General features: G+C 36.2%; 2 protein-coding genes across 2 annotated transcripts in view; one reads left to right on the forward strand and one right to left on the reverse strand.

The window, feature by feature from the left end:
- Positions 7,605–15,750, forward strand: LOC109836722 (proline transporter 2-like). Its single transcript, XM_020404701.1, has 8 exons — positions 7,605–7,855; positions 9,548–9,772; positions 12,422–12,516; positions 13,808–13,994; positions 14,113–14,237; positions 14,358–14,573; positions 14,662–14,892; positions 14,978–15,750. Exons 1-8 carry the CDS (start codon positions 7,738–7,740, stop codon positions 15,125–15,127), a joined length of 1,347 nt encoding a protein of 448 aa, XP_020260290.1. The 5' UTR covers positions 7,605–7,737; the 3' UTR covers positions 15,128–15,750.
- LOC109836723 (pentatricopeptide repeat-containing protein At1g04840-like) overlaps positions 9,780–16,251 on the reverse strand; it is a 9,445-nt gene continuing 2,973 nt past the window's right edge. Inside the window, exon 2 of the mRNA XM_020404702.1 lies at positions 9,780–12,216. The gene's annotated coding sequence lies outside the window, so the exon portion shown is untranslated. The remainder of the gene's footprint in view (positions 12,217–16,251) is intronic.

The raw sequence follows: 16,251 nt of genomic DNA on the forward strand, positions 1-16,251 counted from the left end.
ACAGGTTTCCTAATCTGTTTTGGTAATAGGGTTCTTAATTTATTTTGATAACAGGATTCTTAATCTGTTTTGGTAACAGGTTATTAGGATTCCTAATCTGTTTTGTTTTTTGGTTTAGAATATACTTAGTCTGTTTTGGTTTTAGGTTTTATATATATATATAGAACACCTTAGAAGAGATTAGACATCAGAAAAAGAGGGTTTTGAGAGAATTCTTCAGAGAGATCTCAGAGAGATTAGATCATATTTGTGAGCATTGTAATCTTTTTCAATATTAATCAAAGAACTGTGTGGTGTAGCTTCTGAGGACGTACACACGATTGTCGAACCTCGTTAAATCTGGTGTGTTATTTCTTATTTATTTTCCTGCAAGTTTTTTATCTTTTATTTGCTGTGATTTTTTTCTTACTTTCCTACTTTCAAACACAAGGTCCGAAAGGGCAATGGTTTGATTTGATTGTTTCGAATTCCCAACAACTGGTATCAGAGTTTCGTTCAGAAAGATTGTAAAAGAGTCATGATAGAGGAAAACAAATCTAAGATTAAGAAGTTTAAAGGTTCAGACTTCGCCTATTGGAAGTCGCGGATGGAGAACTATCTGTACCAGAAGGACTTGTATCACTCGTTGATGGGCAAGGCTAAGGAAAAGAAGAAAGACGATTCAGATAAGGATTGGGAGATACTGGATAGGAAGGTTCTAGGGTAAATCCGGTTGTCGCTCACAAAGATAATCGCACACAATATTTGAAGGAGAAGGCGATGGTGGGGCTTATAGAAGCGCTCACGAAGATGTACAAGCAACCGTCTGCCGCAAACAAGGTGCATCTCGTCAAGACACTCTTCAATCTCAAGATGGCAGAAGAATGCTCCTTCACAATGCACCTTAGAGAGTTCAACATGATTGTTAATCATCTCCGTAGACATCACGTTCGATGACGAAGTACAGACTCTATTGATTCTATCGCAGTTGCCGAATAGTTGGACAGGTTGTGTAACAGCAATCAGCAATTTGACGAGAAAGGACAAGTTCAAGCCGAGCGAGATTGTTAGCATGATTCTATCCAAAGAGGTTAGAAGGAAATCATCCAAATCAGAAAGTTCAAGTTCGGTCCTAAATCTCGAGCAGAGAGGCAGAAGCTAAAAGAAGGGTAATCAGAACAGGAATTAGTCGAAATCAACCAAGAAGTGGTCGAACTAGAAAGTTAGACCTATAAAAGGAAAGTGTTGGAACTACGGTCAGGAGAGCCATATGTCTTCAGCGTGTGAAGCATAAAAGAAGTACGCGAATGAGCAGGAGGCTCATCTCGTGCAGGATGCATTGATCCTTGCTATGGATAACGATTCTGATTCTTGGATCATCGACTCAGGAGCCTCGTTCCACGTCACTGCTAATAGGAAGCTTCTTCATAACTATATAGCAGGAGACTTTGAAAAAGTATACTTGGGGGATAATGAAGTCTGTAGTGTTGTTAGAAGAGGAGACGTGCAAATACAGTTGAAGGGCTCTAAGTGGAATCTGAAGAACGTGAGGCATGTACCGAAGCTGAAGAAAAATCTTATTTCGGTTGGCCAGCTTGGAGCAGAAGGCTATGTTTCGATATTCACCGAGGGTTTATGGAGGATCTCAAACGGTACTATGATTGTTGTCTGAGGTAACAAAATAGGAATTCTCTACCTCACCTCACATATGAATGACACCCTCACAATTGCAATTGGCAAAGAGAGTACGGATCTGTGGCACAATAGATTATGACATGTGAGCGAGAAGGGGATGAAGATTCTATATTCACGGGCGAAGCTAATCGGCATCGATTCCGTAGAAGTCGGTGTTTGCGAGGACTGCATCTTTGGAAAGCAGAAGAGAGTTAGTTTCCAAAAGGGTGAAAGGCCACCTAAAGCTCAGAAGCTAGAGTTAGTTCATACTGACGTATGGGGTTCAGGTAGCGTGTCTTCTCTTGGCGGTTTAGCATACTATGTCACATTCATCAACGATCACTCGAGGAAGGTGTGAGTATACTTCATGAAGCACAAGTCAGAGATGTTCGGGATCTTCAAGAAGTAGAAGGTCATGGTGAAGAATGAGACAGATCTAAAGGTGAAGTGTCTGAGATCAGACAATGATGGAGAATACGAGCTAAAGGAGTTCAAAAGGTTCTATGCTCTAAATGAGATTTGTTTGTAGAGGACTACTCCAGGGACGCCGTAGTAAAACGACATTATAGAGAGGATGAACATGACATTGACAGAGTATGCCAGGAGCATACGATTACATGCAGGTCTGCCTAAGATATTTTGGATGGATGTGATACATACGACAGCTTACTTAATTAATCATGGACCATCAGTTTTATTGGATTACGGGATTTCAGAGGAGGTTTGGAGTGACAAGAAGAACAATCTTTCATATTTGCGAGTATTTAGTTGTGTGGCATATGTTCATATCAGTGACCATGTCAGAGATAAGCTAGAGGCTAAGTCACAGAAGTACGCATTCATTGAATACAATATTGATGAGTTCGGGTATCGTCTTTGGATGAGAAGAATAGGAAAATCATCAGAAGTAGGGATGTGATATTTAATGAGGAGGTGATGTACAAGAACGGGGACAGTGCCAATGATAGCCAAAGCAGTAGGAGCTGCACTACGGATACAGGTGGATTCAAGTACATGGATTTGGAGGAACTTCCACATGGGGGCGACAAAATCAATTCTGACCGAAGAACGTGTTAGACGCTAAAGTCGCTAGGAAAGAACCATAGAGGGGGGTGAATAGGGTTTATACTAATCTAATCCGATTTTATGTCAATTTAAAACTTATTAATAAATATGTTCTTGTAAGATGATATACAATTACTTATGAGCAAGAATATGCAATATGAACAAAGGTGATATATCCTAGCAATGAGATATACTATATGATGTATGTAAGGATATATAAACTATCACAAGGGTGAAACAAACAAGATGCAATAGGCTATAAGATGAACAGTTATAAGTGCGCTAATGCAAACCAAACACGCTATATGTTCACGAGGTTCGGACATTCCGTCCTACGTCCCCGCTCTCCACCCTCGAGGAGAATCCACTACACAACCCGGTTTGGAAGTTGAAACTTCTCTACACACTCGGTTTTCTAGCTAATCGAAAACTCTACACACTCGGTTATCAAGTCAACCGACAACTCTCACAAATCCTCACAAAGTACATACACAAGCTACAACCTCAAGTGTTGGTCCTCACGTATCGACTCCCTCAAATGCTCGGAATTATCACCTCTCACTAGACCACCGATGCCACTCCTCTCGGTATCGACTCCATCCTCACCACACACTCCTCTCGGTGTACAAGTGTATTACAAAGTAAACTTCACAAATTAAGCACAACAAATGGTTGTTCTCTAAACAAGGTGAGAACTCAATTAGGCTCAACTCAATGTTACTATCTCTCACAAGCCTAAATATATTATGAATGCAAATACAATAAGCTCAAGTGGGTGTGTGTAACAATGAGATTAATCAAATCTAAACTCAATATAAAACTAGCTTTAATAAGATGATAATCAAACAAATAAATATAAAGCTAGAAAAGAGTTTAGAAAACTTCTCAATAGATGACAAGAGATGGAGGAAGAATAGTTGATTACTCAAACTCCAATAGATGATCTCCTCAAGTTCTTGTGGAATTGAATTCACAAACTCAAATCCTCAATTGCTTAAAAGCTTCTAAACAAACATTAAACAAACTTAAAACCTTGTTTAAAACTTTTTTAAACTTGTTTAAAACATTTTATTAGTTAGGGGTGAAGGATAAGAGAAAGGGGGTATATATAGCCACCCAAAACCTTAGCCAAAACCCAACTAAAAAGACAAAAAAGCCCCCAAAAAATACTGCTGAAAACTAACTGTTACTGTGCAACGGCTCTTTCATAAGTCGACTTATGAGTCGACTCATGCGTCGACTAATGAGTCGGCTTATATGAGTTGACTCAGCAGAAGAAAAATCACAACTCCGTTGTACTTCGTGAGTCGACTTATGAGTCGATTAATGAGTCGACTAAACATGCACAGACCTGAAGTGCACAGAAAACTTCGTGAGTCGACTTATGAGTCGATTAATGAGTCGACTAAACATGCACAGACCTGAAGTGCACAGAAAAACTCAACTTTAAACTGGGTTTAAAAATATCAAATAAATTCAAAAAAATATACAACTTTAAAAAATGTTTGTAAACATGATAATACACATGCTACAAAAACTGATTTTCAAAAAGGACCTCCCAAATAAGAAATATTATCATTTTGTAAAATAGTCCAAAACATGAAAATGTGAACACATGAGTTTTGACATTTTTAGCTTAACCATGTCTTGAAACATTACCAAATAATTTTATAGACTTAAAAAAAGATATAAACTATTGTTATGAAGTCTATAAACAATGAATACAATATTTTTACAAATACAATAGAATAAGAAACATATGAGTATGTATATGAATATATATTTGTTTCATATCTATGAAATTAAACCAAAACAACTTATCCACATAGAAATATATATATATACAAGGAAACCAATATAATGTGTGTGTATATATGATTGAGTTTAAAGTACTAACACACATAATATAAACCTAAACTAATATTACCCAAGCTTGATCTTGATCTTCAATAAGCTTGACTTTGTACACATTACGGATAAAGCTAGAACTTGGATCTTCAACTTGAATTGCATAGGCTTCACCCACTATTCCGCCAATCTATATTTGATATGATCGATATGGCGTAATCTTTCTATCCTTCAACTTATTGTTTGTCTACAATAAATAACAAAACACAAGCACTGGACAAACAATATTAGATGTAAATTATTTGTTAAATCATCATCAAAACAAGAAGGCCAACAGAACGGAGGAGGCTCCAGGTGCAGAGACGACTACCCAGAGCGTGGAGCTTAGGAGGTCATCTAGAATACCCAAACCGAATCTCAGATATCTCTCATCACTTGATTATTTACTTTTGAAAGATAGTAAAGAACCTGAGTGCTATGAGGAGGCTATGAAAGTGAGTGAATCTCAGCAGTGGGAGCATACGATGCAAGAGGAGGTGGATTCTCTACACACTAATGAGACATGGAAGTTAGTCCAACTACCTACACAGAAGAAAGCCTTGCATAACAAATGGGTCTATCGGGTGAAGCAGGAGAATGATGGAAGCAAAAGATACAAGGCCATATTAGTCGTGAAGGGGTTCCAACAGCGGGAAGGAGTGTACTATACAGAGATATTTTCTCCCATTGTGAAGCTCATAACCATCAAAGTGGTGTTGAGCCTAGTAGCTACAGAAGATCTCTACCTTGAGTAGTTAGATGTGAAGATTGTCTTTCTTCATGGTGACTTGGATGAAAAAATCTACATGAATCAACCTGTTAGCTTCATTGAAGAGGGAAAGGAATAGATGGTGTGTAAGCTCAAGAAGAGCTTGTACGGATTAAAACATGCCCCGAGACAGTGATACAAGAAGTTCGACAACTTCATGCAGAACAATGGCTACAAAAGATACAATTCAGATCATTGTTACTAGTTCAAGAGGTTCGAGTCCAGTTTTATCATATTATTATTGTATGTTGATGATATGTTAGTTGTAGGACCGAGTTTAGAGAAGATAAACAACTTGAAGAAGTAGTTGGCAAAGGAGTTTGTCATAAAGGATCTGGGTGCAGCGAAGCAGATTTTAGGAATACGAATCAGTAGAGATAAATCTAAAGGAATATTAAGGTTGAGTCAAGCTGAATACATCGAGAAGGTACTTCAGATGTTCAACATGCAGAATGCTAAGGTTGTTAGCACGCCCCTTAGAAACCAATTCAAGCTATTTGAAGAGAAATCACCTAAGACAGATGCAGATAGAGAGCATATGAGCAGGGTGCCATATTCTTCGGCCATTGGGAGTCTCATATATGCGATGGTTTGTACGAGGTCGGACATCGACCATGCAGTAGGAGTTGTGAGCAGGTTTGCAAGCAATCTAGGGAAGCGTCATTAGGAGGCCGTGAAGTGGATATTGTGCTACTTGAGAGGGACTACGGATAAGCCACTATATTTTAGGAGGAAGGAGTTGGTACTGCAGGGATACGTGGATACGAACTTCATCGGTGATCATGATACGAGGCAAAGCACCACGTGATATGTTTATACATTGGCGTCGACAGCAGTGAGTTAGGTTTTACATCTGTAGAAGATTGTAACTTTATCTATAACTGAAGCTGAGTATGTCACGGTGACTGAAGCAAGCAATGAGATGATTTGGTTGAATGAGTGCCTGGAAGAGTTGAATCTGAAGCAAGTGAGAGGAGTTCTTTATTGTGATAGCCACAACGCTATATATCTTGCTAAGAATCCAGTATATCATGCCAGAACGAAGCACATCGACGTACGATATCATTTTATACGCTCACTGATTGAGGACGGGAAGTTATACCTAGAGAAGATTTTGGGGAGTCAAAATCCTACGAATATGTGACGAAAGCAGTAACCATTGACAAACTGGAGTTGTGCGCAATTTCAGTTAGCCTTCACGGGTAGGAGATGAAGGCGGATTCACACTAGGAGGATCGCTGGGTTTATGATGATTGAAGAATGTATTTTTTTTCATGTAGGAAGACGCTTGCGAAGAAGGGAGAGTTCGGGTGAGCTCGTTGATTGTGCTTTGGTCTCCAAGTGGGAGATTGTTAGTTGATTGTGCTTTGGTCTCCAAGTGGGAGATTGTTAGTCTAAGGGATGTAGACTCAAAACTGGAATCAAACAAATTGTTGGATAGCAGGTTTCTGGGAGATTGTTAGTCTAAGGGATGTAGACTCAAAACTGGAATCAAACAAATTGTTGGATAGCAGGTTTCTTAATTTGTTTTGGTAACAGGATTCTTAATCTGTTTTGGTAACATGTTTTTATGATTCCTAATCTGTTTTGTTTTTTGGTTGTAGAATTTCTAGTCTGTTTTGATTTTAGGTTTTCTATATATATGGAACACCTTAGAAGGGATTAGACATCAGAAAAAGAGGGGTTTGAGAGAATTCTTCAGAGAGATCTCAGAGAGATTAGATCCTATTTGTGGGCATTGTAATCTTCTTCAATATTAATCAAAGAATTGTGTGGTGTGGCTCCCGATGACGTAGTCACGTTTGCCGAACCTCGTTAAATCTGGTGTGTTCTTTCTTGTTTACTTTCCTGTAAGTTTTTTATTTTTTTATTTGTTGTGGTTTTTCCTACTTTCCTGCTCTCAAATATAAGGTACGGAAGAGTAATGGTTCGATTTTAATTGTTTAGATTCCCCAGCAAGAATGATATATTGATCTATAATAAATGATACCTACAGAGTATTCTGGGACTAAATTACCTTATAAAACAAATTTACAATAATCCCTATGGATATCATGTGAAATGTACTATCCTGAAGACGGAGACAAAAATCATGTGGCTTCATTCAATTATTGCACACTAGGTGCTAACGTCAAATTTTACTCTTCAGGCAAGGGCAGTTTTGTAAAGTACGAGATGTAAGAGTAAGACAGCCTGCTGCTTTCAAAGTCTAAAACAAAACAAACTTCACTCCTCTCTTCTTACCCTATAAAAGTTCACGGGTAGCAGTAGCTAAATCAACAACTGCAAACTCCTCGAGTCTCCATTTTCTTCTTCTCTCCCTCAGCAGCAGCAGCAGCAGAAGAAGAAGAAGAAGAAGAAGAATGGAATCGAAGCAAAAAGACTTCGAGTCAACCAGCGTGAAAATCGATGTTTTGAGTGTAGAATCAGGGCAGCAAGTAGCAGAGTATGCGAGTGTTTCCGCTCATGCAGTCGACAAAGGTCAGTTTATGACATGAAATATTTAAAGTTCTCTCAAGAAATGCTCAGGATCATGAATATAAAGCTTAATTATAAGTATGTATGATAATACTCTGATTACAAAGAGGTGATGAAGGGGAAATGAGATTCTTGCAATGAATCTATTTTTGAAACCAAATCCTGTGTGCGATATACTATACTTTGAAAAAATAGTAATATTTTTTTCACCTATAGAACTGCAGCATTAGCCAGATCCTGAGAAGATTTTTCCGCAGCGTTTTTGCGCGTGCACTATCTTTTGCTAAAATTGATACAGAGGTTTTGTAAAGGAGCTTACATGTGTATACTTCGTGTGCGACACTTGGTTCTAATTTTGGCAAGTTTCACTTTTAAGCTACGTAGTAATATGTAATTAATACAGCAATATTGGAGATTACCCAGAATGCATGGTAACATATTTCGTCTTATATGGATATAAAATTTAAAAATTAATTAATGTGTGCCTAGTGGGTACATGTGCACGTAGGTGTGTGCATATATGCATATGTACGATACATATATACATCCACACAAAAAGATACTGATGTGTTTGCTAACATGATGATATATTCAGGGTGACAATTATCATCTTAATATAATTGTATAGTGCATGTGCTTTGCACGAGAACATACCTATTTTGTTTTATGTTTTTATTTTTTTTTGTTGGCTGTAAAATAATGAAATGACTTGTATAGCAATATAAATTCTGAATAACTACAATTTTGATTAAATGAATAAATTATACGATAAAATTGTGTATAAAGAACTGTATGATAATTGTTATAATTTGTTCATAATTTATTAAAATTATTATAATATATTAGATAATTTCTTCTCTTTTAAGTATAATAATATTATACATAGCATAATTATAATATTGTTAATAACTATATTTTAATTTCATAATTGGTCTATTCACTATTAGTAAATAATTTACTAAATTGTATAATTACTAAATTACAATGTAATCTATTCATTTAAAAAATACTATTAGAATCATTATACTATTAATATTATTACAATTATGATAAATAAAAATTATTTTTCATACTATTATCATACTTTTGAAAGGCTTATAAGATGAAATGTAACAAGTAGTCCTTCATAAGAGGTGAAACCCAAAGGCATCATGCATGCATAAGTCTAATGAATTTTTATTATTTTTAATTTTTTAGAATTTTAAATATTATGTGAAGATAAATTAGGGATAAATTTCAAATTTTCTATTAAATAATATATACGTAATTAATAAAATAATAGTGTGACTAAATATTTAGAAAAAGTGAGGAAATTAATGTATAATTAGTAAGAGGTTATATATAATTAGTGAATAATTAAATATAACTAATAACCTTTTTGAGATTTATAAAACTTAAAAGGGTAAAAATGAAAATCAAAAGTTTTCACAAGGCAATTCTCTTTTATATCTAATATAGATATAGATATAGATTGATGATCAAGAATTTATTTATGTGAAAACAGTTTAAATGACTCATTAATTGCCCCCATATTGTTCAACATATGTCATTAAAGATCTACACACAAAAATCATGCAGTGCGCATCAACTGATGGTAACATGAACATTTTTTTTTACATTGTCATGTTTCTAAATATCGTATGCTTATCATTCCATCATTTTTTTATTTAAAAATTTTCTTCCTCGTTAGCACAGATTCTTGGCAACAAGTTGGATTACTATTGGTGACTGGTTTCAACTGTGCTTATGTGCTGAGCTTCTCAAATCTGATGTTGGTGCCATTGGGCTGGGCTTGGGGCCTCACTGGGCTTGCAGTTGTGGGGGGCTTTGCTTTCTATGCAAACTGGCTCTTGGCTGGATTCCACTTTATTGATGGCCGAAGATTCATCAGATACAGAGATGTCATGGGCTACGTATTTGGTATTCTCACCTCATCTCGTTCCTATTTTCTTGGGTATTTAAGAAAATTACTGAATGGGTGCATTTATTATACTTGAGAGCTTGCCTTCTATTGTAGTTGGAATTTATTTTGCGTCATGCATGTGTATCCCAACAAACAAACATAAATAATAATGACACTGAATATGCAAGAAAAATAAACTCGCTAGTCTGCCTATTGGCAACTCTTTAATTTACTTGGTTTGGTGGGGGTTTGAGGAGGGAAGGTTAGGTGAGGGGAAGTGCAATGAACTGGAGTAATAACATCCCGTTTAAGCCTTTTTATGTTTGGTTGTAGGGGAGGGGAGGAGAGATGCATGTTTTTATACTTTATTTTCGCTCTCTTTTTGAATCCTCCCAACTTGAATGGATCTTTCTTTTTCTAGTTTTTTTAGTTCATTGTGTCATGTCCCCTCTCTACCCTTCCTTCCCCTCTCTTACCTACCCCTCTAAAAACCCCCTATCAAAGGCAAATCTAATTATTGTCTCTCTCCTCCCCTCATCTTCCCACCTACCAAACCAAGTGAAATGATCATCACTGGGAAGTGGGAATTACCATTTGCACTCGAACTCCAAATAGATAAATACAACAAAGAAAAGATACATACGTAGCACAGAGGAATTAAAATAAATTAAAAAACCATTCTCTTCAAAATTCTATGAAGGCTAATATCAACCATTTTTCCTTCAACTCATATTCGGACACGATGCAAATCCAAATACATGCACTGTGGTAGAATACAGATTCAAAATAATTGTATATATTTGCATTCCAATGCTCTTGTCCATGGAAGTGATACGATAACAAAAGTCTAATTACATGCCAAAAACTTTTCTGGGGAAAAATTCCCGAAGGTTCCTAAGGACCTGGACACTTATGGCCAGCACAATTAAAATCCAAAAGCTGGAGATTAGTTTGAATTCAATTCCGACAGCATAGCAGTTTGATGCTTGACATGGACCCATTAACCGCGCTGACATCACTGATAGTTCCAGATACCCAAACTTTAAAGCTTTTCAGTCTCTAATCATTGATCTTGTTCTTAAAAAATTTAGGAAAACACTACAGGCACACCCCAACCACACATTGGGACACGCCCCCTCTCTCAGCTACAGTACACGGGGCCCACTTTAGATTTTTTTTAAAAATCTAAAATGGGCCCCGTGCATTGTAACTGAGAGAGGGGGGGTGCTCCAATGTGTGGTTGGGGGTGTGCCTGTAGTGCCACTCAAAAATTTATGAAAAGTGCAACAAGATGTAATAAGAGTTGTTCAGACGATATTAGAGCAATCAAGATTCATTGCCATTCCATGTCCTTGAGGTTTATATAGTTCTACCACTTCAGATGAGACATCCTAAGCTCTTTGGACTGAAGATCGACCCTCGATTTCTGGAGATTCTTGTAATGTATTGCTGGCCCAGCTAGTCTGCAACCATAGACTATGGAATCATTCCACATGATCAGAATTGAGTTATTCTCCATCTTTGATTACTGTGGCCAAAGTTGAAACCCATCTCTGGTCCTCCTATGCACATCAGACTTTATATTCATACCCATGCTGTTGTTTCTGCCAAATGAGGATTAAAAATGCCTTTGATACCAATAACCTACAGTTTTTTCTCGCTTGCACGTATCCAATTTTGACTATGCTATTAAATTTGTAAAATTATATAATCTGTTCCCTGCAATGTTGCAAAAAGAGTTTAAAGCTTATGTGTCTCGTGAAGCTAGGTATGCTGATGCCTCTCATCACAACTTTACATAACTTGATAAAGGATAAGCTGACTTTAGAAAGTTGACGTCTTCTTCACAACCGGATGTGTATGATGCTCCTGAAGATATTTCATTTTGCCATGACTCTCCTGTAAAAAGTCCATGCTATGTAGTCATAGTCATACTTGCACAAATGGTAGAGGAGGGCTCCAATAGGGTTAGACGATAATCACCGTTGCAGCTTAAAATAGTATAGCATGATAGTAGAACAACTATGCACATTCTGTGCAGGAAGCACAATCTGTATCCTCATTCAGCATTAAGATCACCAACAAAAGCTCATTTAGATGAAGAATAGATGTAAGAAAGTATCTGTCAGTATTACCATATCTGTCAGAATTACCATTTTCTCCTTAAACAAACAAATTTTCTATATATTTCTGGTCACTGCATATGAAGCTTCTCACAATTCTCCATGAGATGAATCTCTCACTCTGTGCTGTTTAGTTCATCATTAGTAGATCCATAGATAATTTGGTAACTATTTTATCCTTTTTTTGTTGCTTTTCTTGGATGTTTAACATCTGTAACTCTATCCTTCCGTATTTTAGAGAATGTACAGTGTGCCTCTAAGCCCCCAAAGCCCCAGTGTATATGAAGTTTGAGGAACCACAACGGAACACAATCAGTGCACCAAGAGATGCAAAATTCCTGCACATGTAACATCATTATCAGGATAATGTATGAGGTCTGCCTGTAGCACCAATAAAAATTCTGGGAGATGTCAAGAAGTATATTTGAAATATATCACAACAGCTACAAGTATAGATGGAAAAAAGACCAAGAAATACTATTCATATAGATAGAAATGATAATGCATTGTTATTAATTTGATGATGTCCGACCTATTTTGCAGGGAAGAGAATGTATTACACCACATGGATCTTGCAATTTGTGACTCTGCTTCTTGGTAACATGGGCTTTGTCCTTCTTGGAGGAAGAGCACTAAAGGTGTCTATTTACTTGTTCATGTATAATGTACTGAGAAAATCCTCATTGTGTTCCAATTAATTTTTTACAGAATCAAGAACAGAGTAGCAATTTTCCTTCCCAGTTCAAAAACAAACAAATTGTTTTTAGAAAAGCTTGATTATGAAAAGATTCTTATATTTTACTTCCAGTAAGAATATTTTTGGAACTTCAATGGGCACCAGACATCTAGTTCTATCAAATGTCATCACTCGAAATAAGAAGCAGCTTTCAAACCTAATCTGTCTGTGTTTATCATTTCATTACTCATCATGTAGCATTATAGTATAGGTGATAATGTATAATATGAGCTTATATAGTTATAGTATGAAATAATATATAGTAAAATATATATTATATGATGAACCTACATAAATACAAGCAAGTAATCTATTTATTTCACTTGCGGTGTATTCCTCATCTTACTCCGCTTTCCCTTCAAGAATATATACTATCCATACACTGTAATTATATATAGAGCGACCATGGCACATTAGATAGAAAGATTATGTGCCTAAAAAACACTAAAGCGCCAATCAAACAAAATGAAGATATTGAAAAACCTAGGTTTTGAATGATAGAAGTACCATCTTTAGAACGACTTTGCTTCTATTGTCCACACAACTCATTTATCGTGCTCCTGCATGAGCCGACTCTGGTACCTTTTTCTTGTTTTACCAGCATGACGTCCAAATAAAAAACAAAAAAGTCATGCTTTTGCGTTTCCATTCAAGATTCCATCATACAAATTACTTATTAAGTTAGTCACCATCTCTGATCACGTGTTACTTTCAAGCATCTAAAATTTTTCTCGACCAATTTTAGGCTGTATTACTTTATTTTGGTTTAAGGATATATCACTTTATTCTTTGTAGGATCTCTACAGGATTTACAAGTGATTGAGGTTAACATTTGGTTCTGCACTCCATATTCCAAAGAATATGCTTAGAGAAAAAGAAAAAATCAACTAATTTAGAGCAGTCTGAAATTCGACCTGTCATAACTGAAAGGTATCAACATATGAAAAACTTCGGGATATTCTCTCACTTCCCAATTAACAGTGGTCGTTGTTTTATGCAATCTTTAGCAATAGCCACAATGTGACCCTATCATCCTAATGCACATTATTCCTCTTTTGTTATTTATGTAGCTAACAGAAATTTAGCTTGACTAGTCAATTTTGAAATAGATATTATTACTAGTCTACTTAACTAAGACACTTTAATTGAATCTTCAATGAAGTAACTGACACTCTGAACAAATTTTCAATCAGGAGATCAGCTCAGAGTTCAGTAGCTCTCCCATGAGGCTCCAAGTGTTCGTCACTATAACTGGCTTTGCCTATTTCATCTTTGCAAATCTAGTTCCTACCATGTCAGCCATGAGGAACTGGCTAGCAACCTCGGCTACTCTAACAATAATCTATGATATCATTCTCTTGGCAATACTAGTTAAAGATGGTGCTTACTTCTCTTCCCTCTTCCTCATAGCTTTTTTCAAAATTTTGTATCCTGGCACTAATTTGAAGGCCACATTTTGACATCAGGTTCTACTTTCCTATGTACATGATTTTCTTAGGGCACACAAACAAAAAGAGGGATTACAATATTAGTGGAAGTAAAGTGGATAAATTCTTCAATGCATTTGGTGCAGTTGCTGCAATTCTTGTCTGCAACACCTCCGGTTTGCTCCCAGAAATACAGGTCAGTTAGGACACTAAGAAGCAGGATATAAAAGATATAAAGTACTTTTTATCATCTTCAACCTCTGTAATTATTAGATTTGAACGTCAAGCTATTAATGCAGCTACCCATGTTTTGCAGTCAACTCTTCGCAAGCCAGCAGTTGCCAATATGAGGAAAGCTTTGACATTACAGTTTACGTTGGGTTTGACAATATATTATGGTGTTAGCATAGTTGGCTACTGGGCATATGGTTCATCAGTTTCAGACTATCTCCCGAAAGATTTAAGTGGGCCTAAATGGGCAAAAACTCTGATAAATTCTACAGCTTTTCTACAAAGCATAGTTTCCCAGCATGTAGGTTCTCCTCTATATGTTCTTTGTATCATTAAGTTCTCATGTTTCTTAATGGTCAGAGTCAACTGTGTATTTTCCATGAAATCAGATGTTTATTGCGCCAATACATGAGGCTCTGGATACCAGGTTCTTAAGACTGGAAGAGGATGTGTTCTCGAGAGAGAATCTTATACGCCGGTTTCTTTTAAGAGCACTGGTATTTGGAATGAATACATTCATTACAGCACTGTTGCCTTTCATTGGAGATTTTGTAAACATTTTTGGGTCTTTCACTCTTTTTCCTCTAACCTTTGTTTTCCCCAGCATGGTTTTTATAAAGGTATGAGCTGCTAAAATTTCATTTTGTCTATTTGTGGAGTTAAATAACTGAGTTATGTTCTTATTTCTCTATTCAACTGCTGCAGGTCAAACGAAAATTTTCTAGAAGGGGAGAAACAGCATGGCATTGGGCCAACATTGTCATCTTCTCTCTACTATCAGTAATAACTACTGCTGCTGCTGGGAAACTGTTAATAAATAATGCTCAAAAGTATAAATTCTTTGCGGATACATAATGCTTCAAGTTTTGATAAAAATAATAATCATATGGTGTGATTTCATTATAAGATTTCATGGTTAATACAAAGTCTTTTTGGATAAAAATGTTTCAAGTTCTGATAATTTTATATACTACATGGTACAACAGCATTATAATATTTCATTGTTTTTTTTTAATTCATAAGTACGCATTTCTAACTTTCTGGTTGAAGAAGTTCAACATATTTAGTAGGATTCAGTTGGTATAAATTTATTTATATTCATAATCAGAACAGAATTGACTGCAAAACATGTTCTTCTCAAGTTAGCAACATCCCCCTTTATTGGGCGAAGAAAGGGCTTCTATTTCAGCGTCGTTCAGATATTATATTTGCTGAATTTGAAGCTTTAGTTCCTTTAATATAATAAATGAAGATGGAGAAGCAAATCAGCAATGCATGAGGCATAATCCTAATATCAGAACATGCTTCAAACCAAATACCGAACGAGTCATAAAGCTAACAGCTCTCTAGTTGCTAAGTAATCCCCAATTAGCACTGATGAAAGTTTTGATATTATTCTCTGCAAAATCAAAGAAGCAAAAATTCTAAGGTTGATGGTTGACTTTGTAAGAGAATGCTTGTTTTGGTTGTCAGAGTTCTGTGGCATAACTGTATATAACATTTGAGAGTTTAGCATTTTCAGTGAAGCCCACAAAAATCCACGGAAGTTTAAATCATACCTGGACCCTGGTAGACCAACCTAACAGTACAATTACCATTTGAGTTGTATACCAGTCCTGGAACTAACTACAAGAATTTGGGTTTGAACTTTGGCATAATGCTTAAATTCATGCCCGCCTCAGTGTTGATAATCTATATCTAAGTTAACACTGGTAAAATGAAATGTTGACAGGTAATAACGAATATTTATATATGGGCTAAATTACTAGATTGCTATTTGATTTCGACCCTCTTTACCAATATTGTATTTTAATTTGCTCTACATTAAAATATTTTACTTCGACCCCCTTTACCAAGAAGACCCATCGTTGATTTTTTTGGGAAAATTGCTTCCACTCTCCTCACCTCTCAAAGTTATTGAATCTACACCATTCTCCTCCTTCCTGTCCTCCTTCCAACAACAAAACCTCACAGGACCT

The sequence above is a fragment of the Asparagus officinalis genome, chromosome 4, assembly GCF_001876935.1.
Source record: "Asparagus officinalis chromosome 4, Aspof.V1, whole genome shotgun sequence".
Classification (NCBI taxonomy): Eukaryota; Viridiplantae; Streptophyta; class Magnoliopsida; order Asparagales; family Asparagaceae; genus Asparagus; species Asparagus officinalis.

Excerpts from the sequence above, each read along its gene's own strand:
- LOC109836722 (XM_020404701.1), top strand. The coding sequence starts at position 7,738 with ATGGAATCGAAGCAAAAAGACTTCGAGTCAACCAGCGTGAAAATCGAT. Across the intron at positions 9,773-12,421 it reads TGTCATGGGCTACGTATTTG|GGAAGAGAATGTATTACACC; the intron begins GTATTCTCACCT and ends CCTATTTTGCAG. Across the intron at positions 14,574-14,661 it reads AAAGCATAGTTTCCCAGCAT|ATGTTTATTGCGCCAATACA; the intron begins GTAGGTTCTCCT and ends CCATGAAATCAG.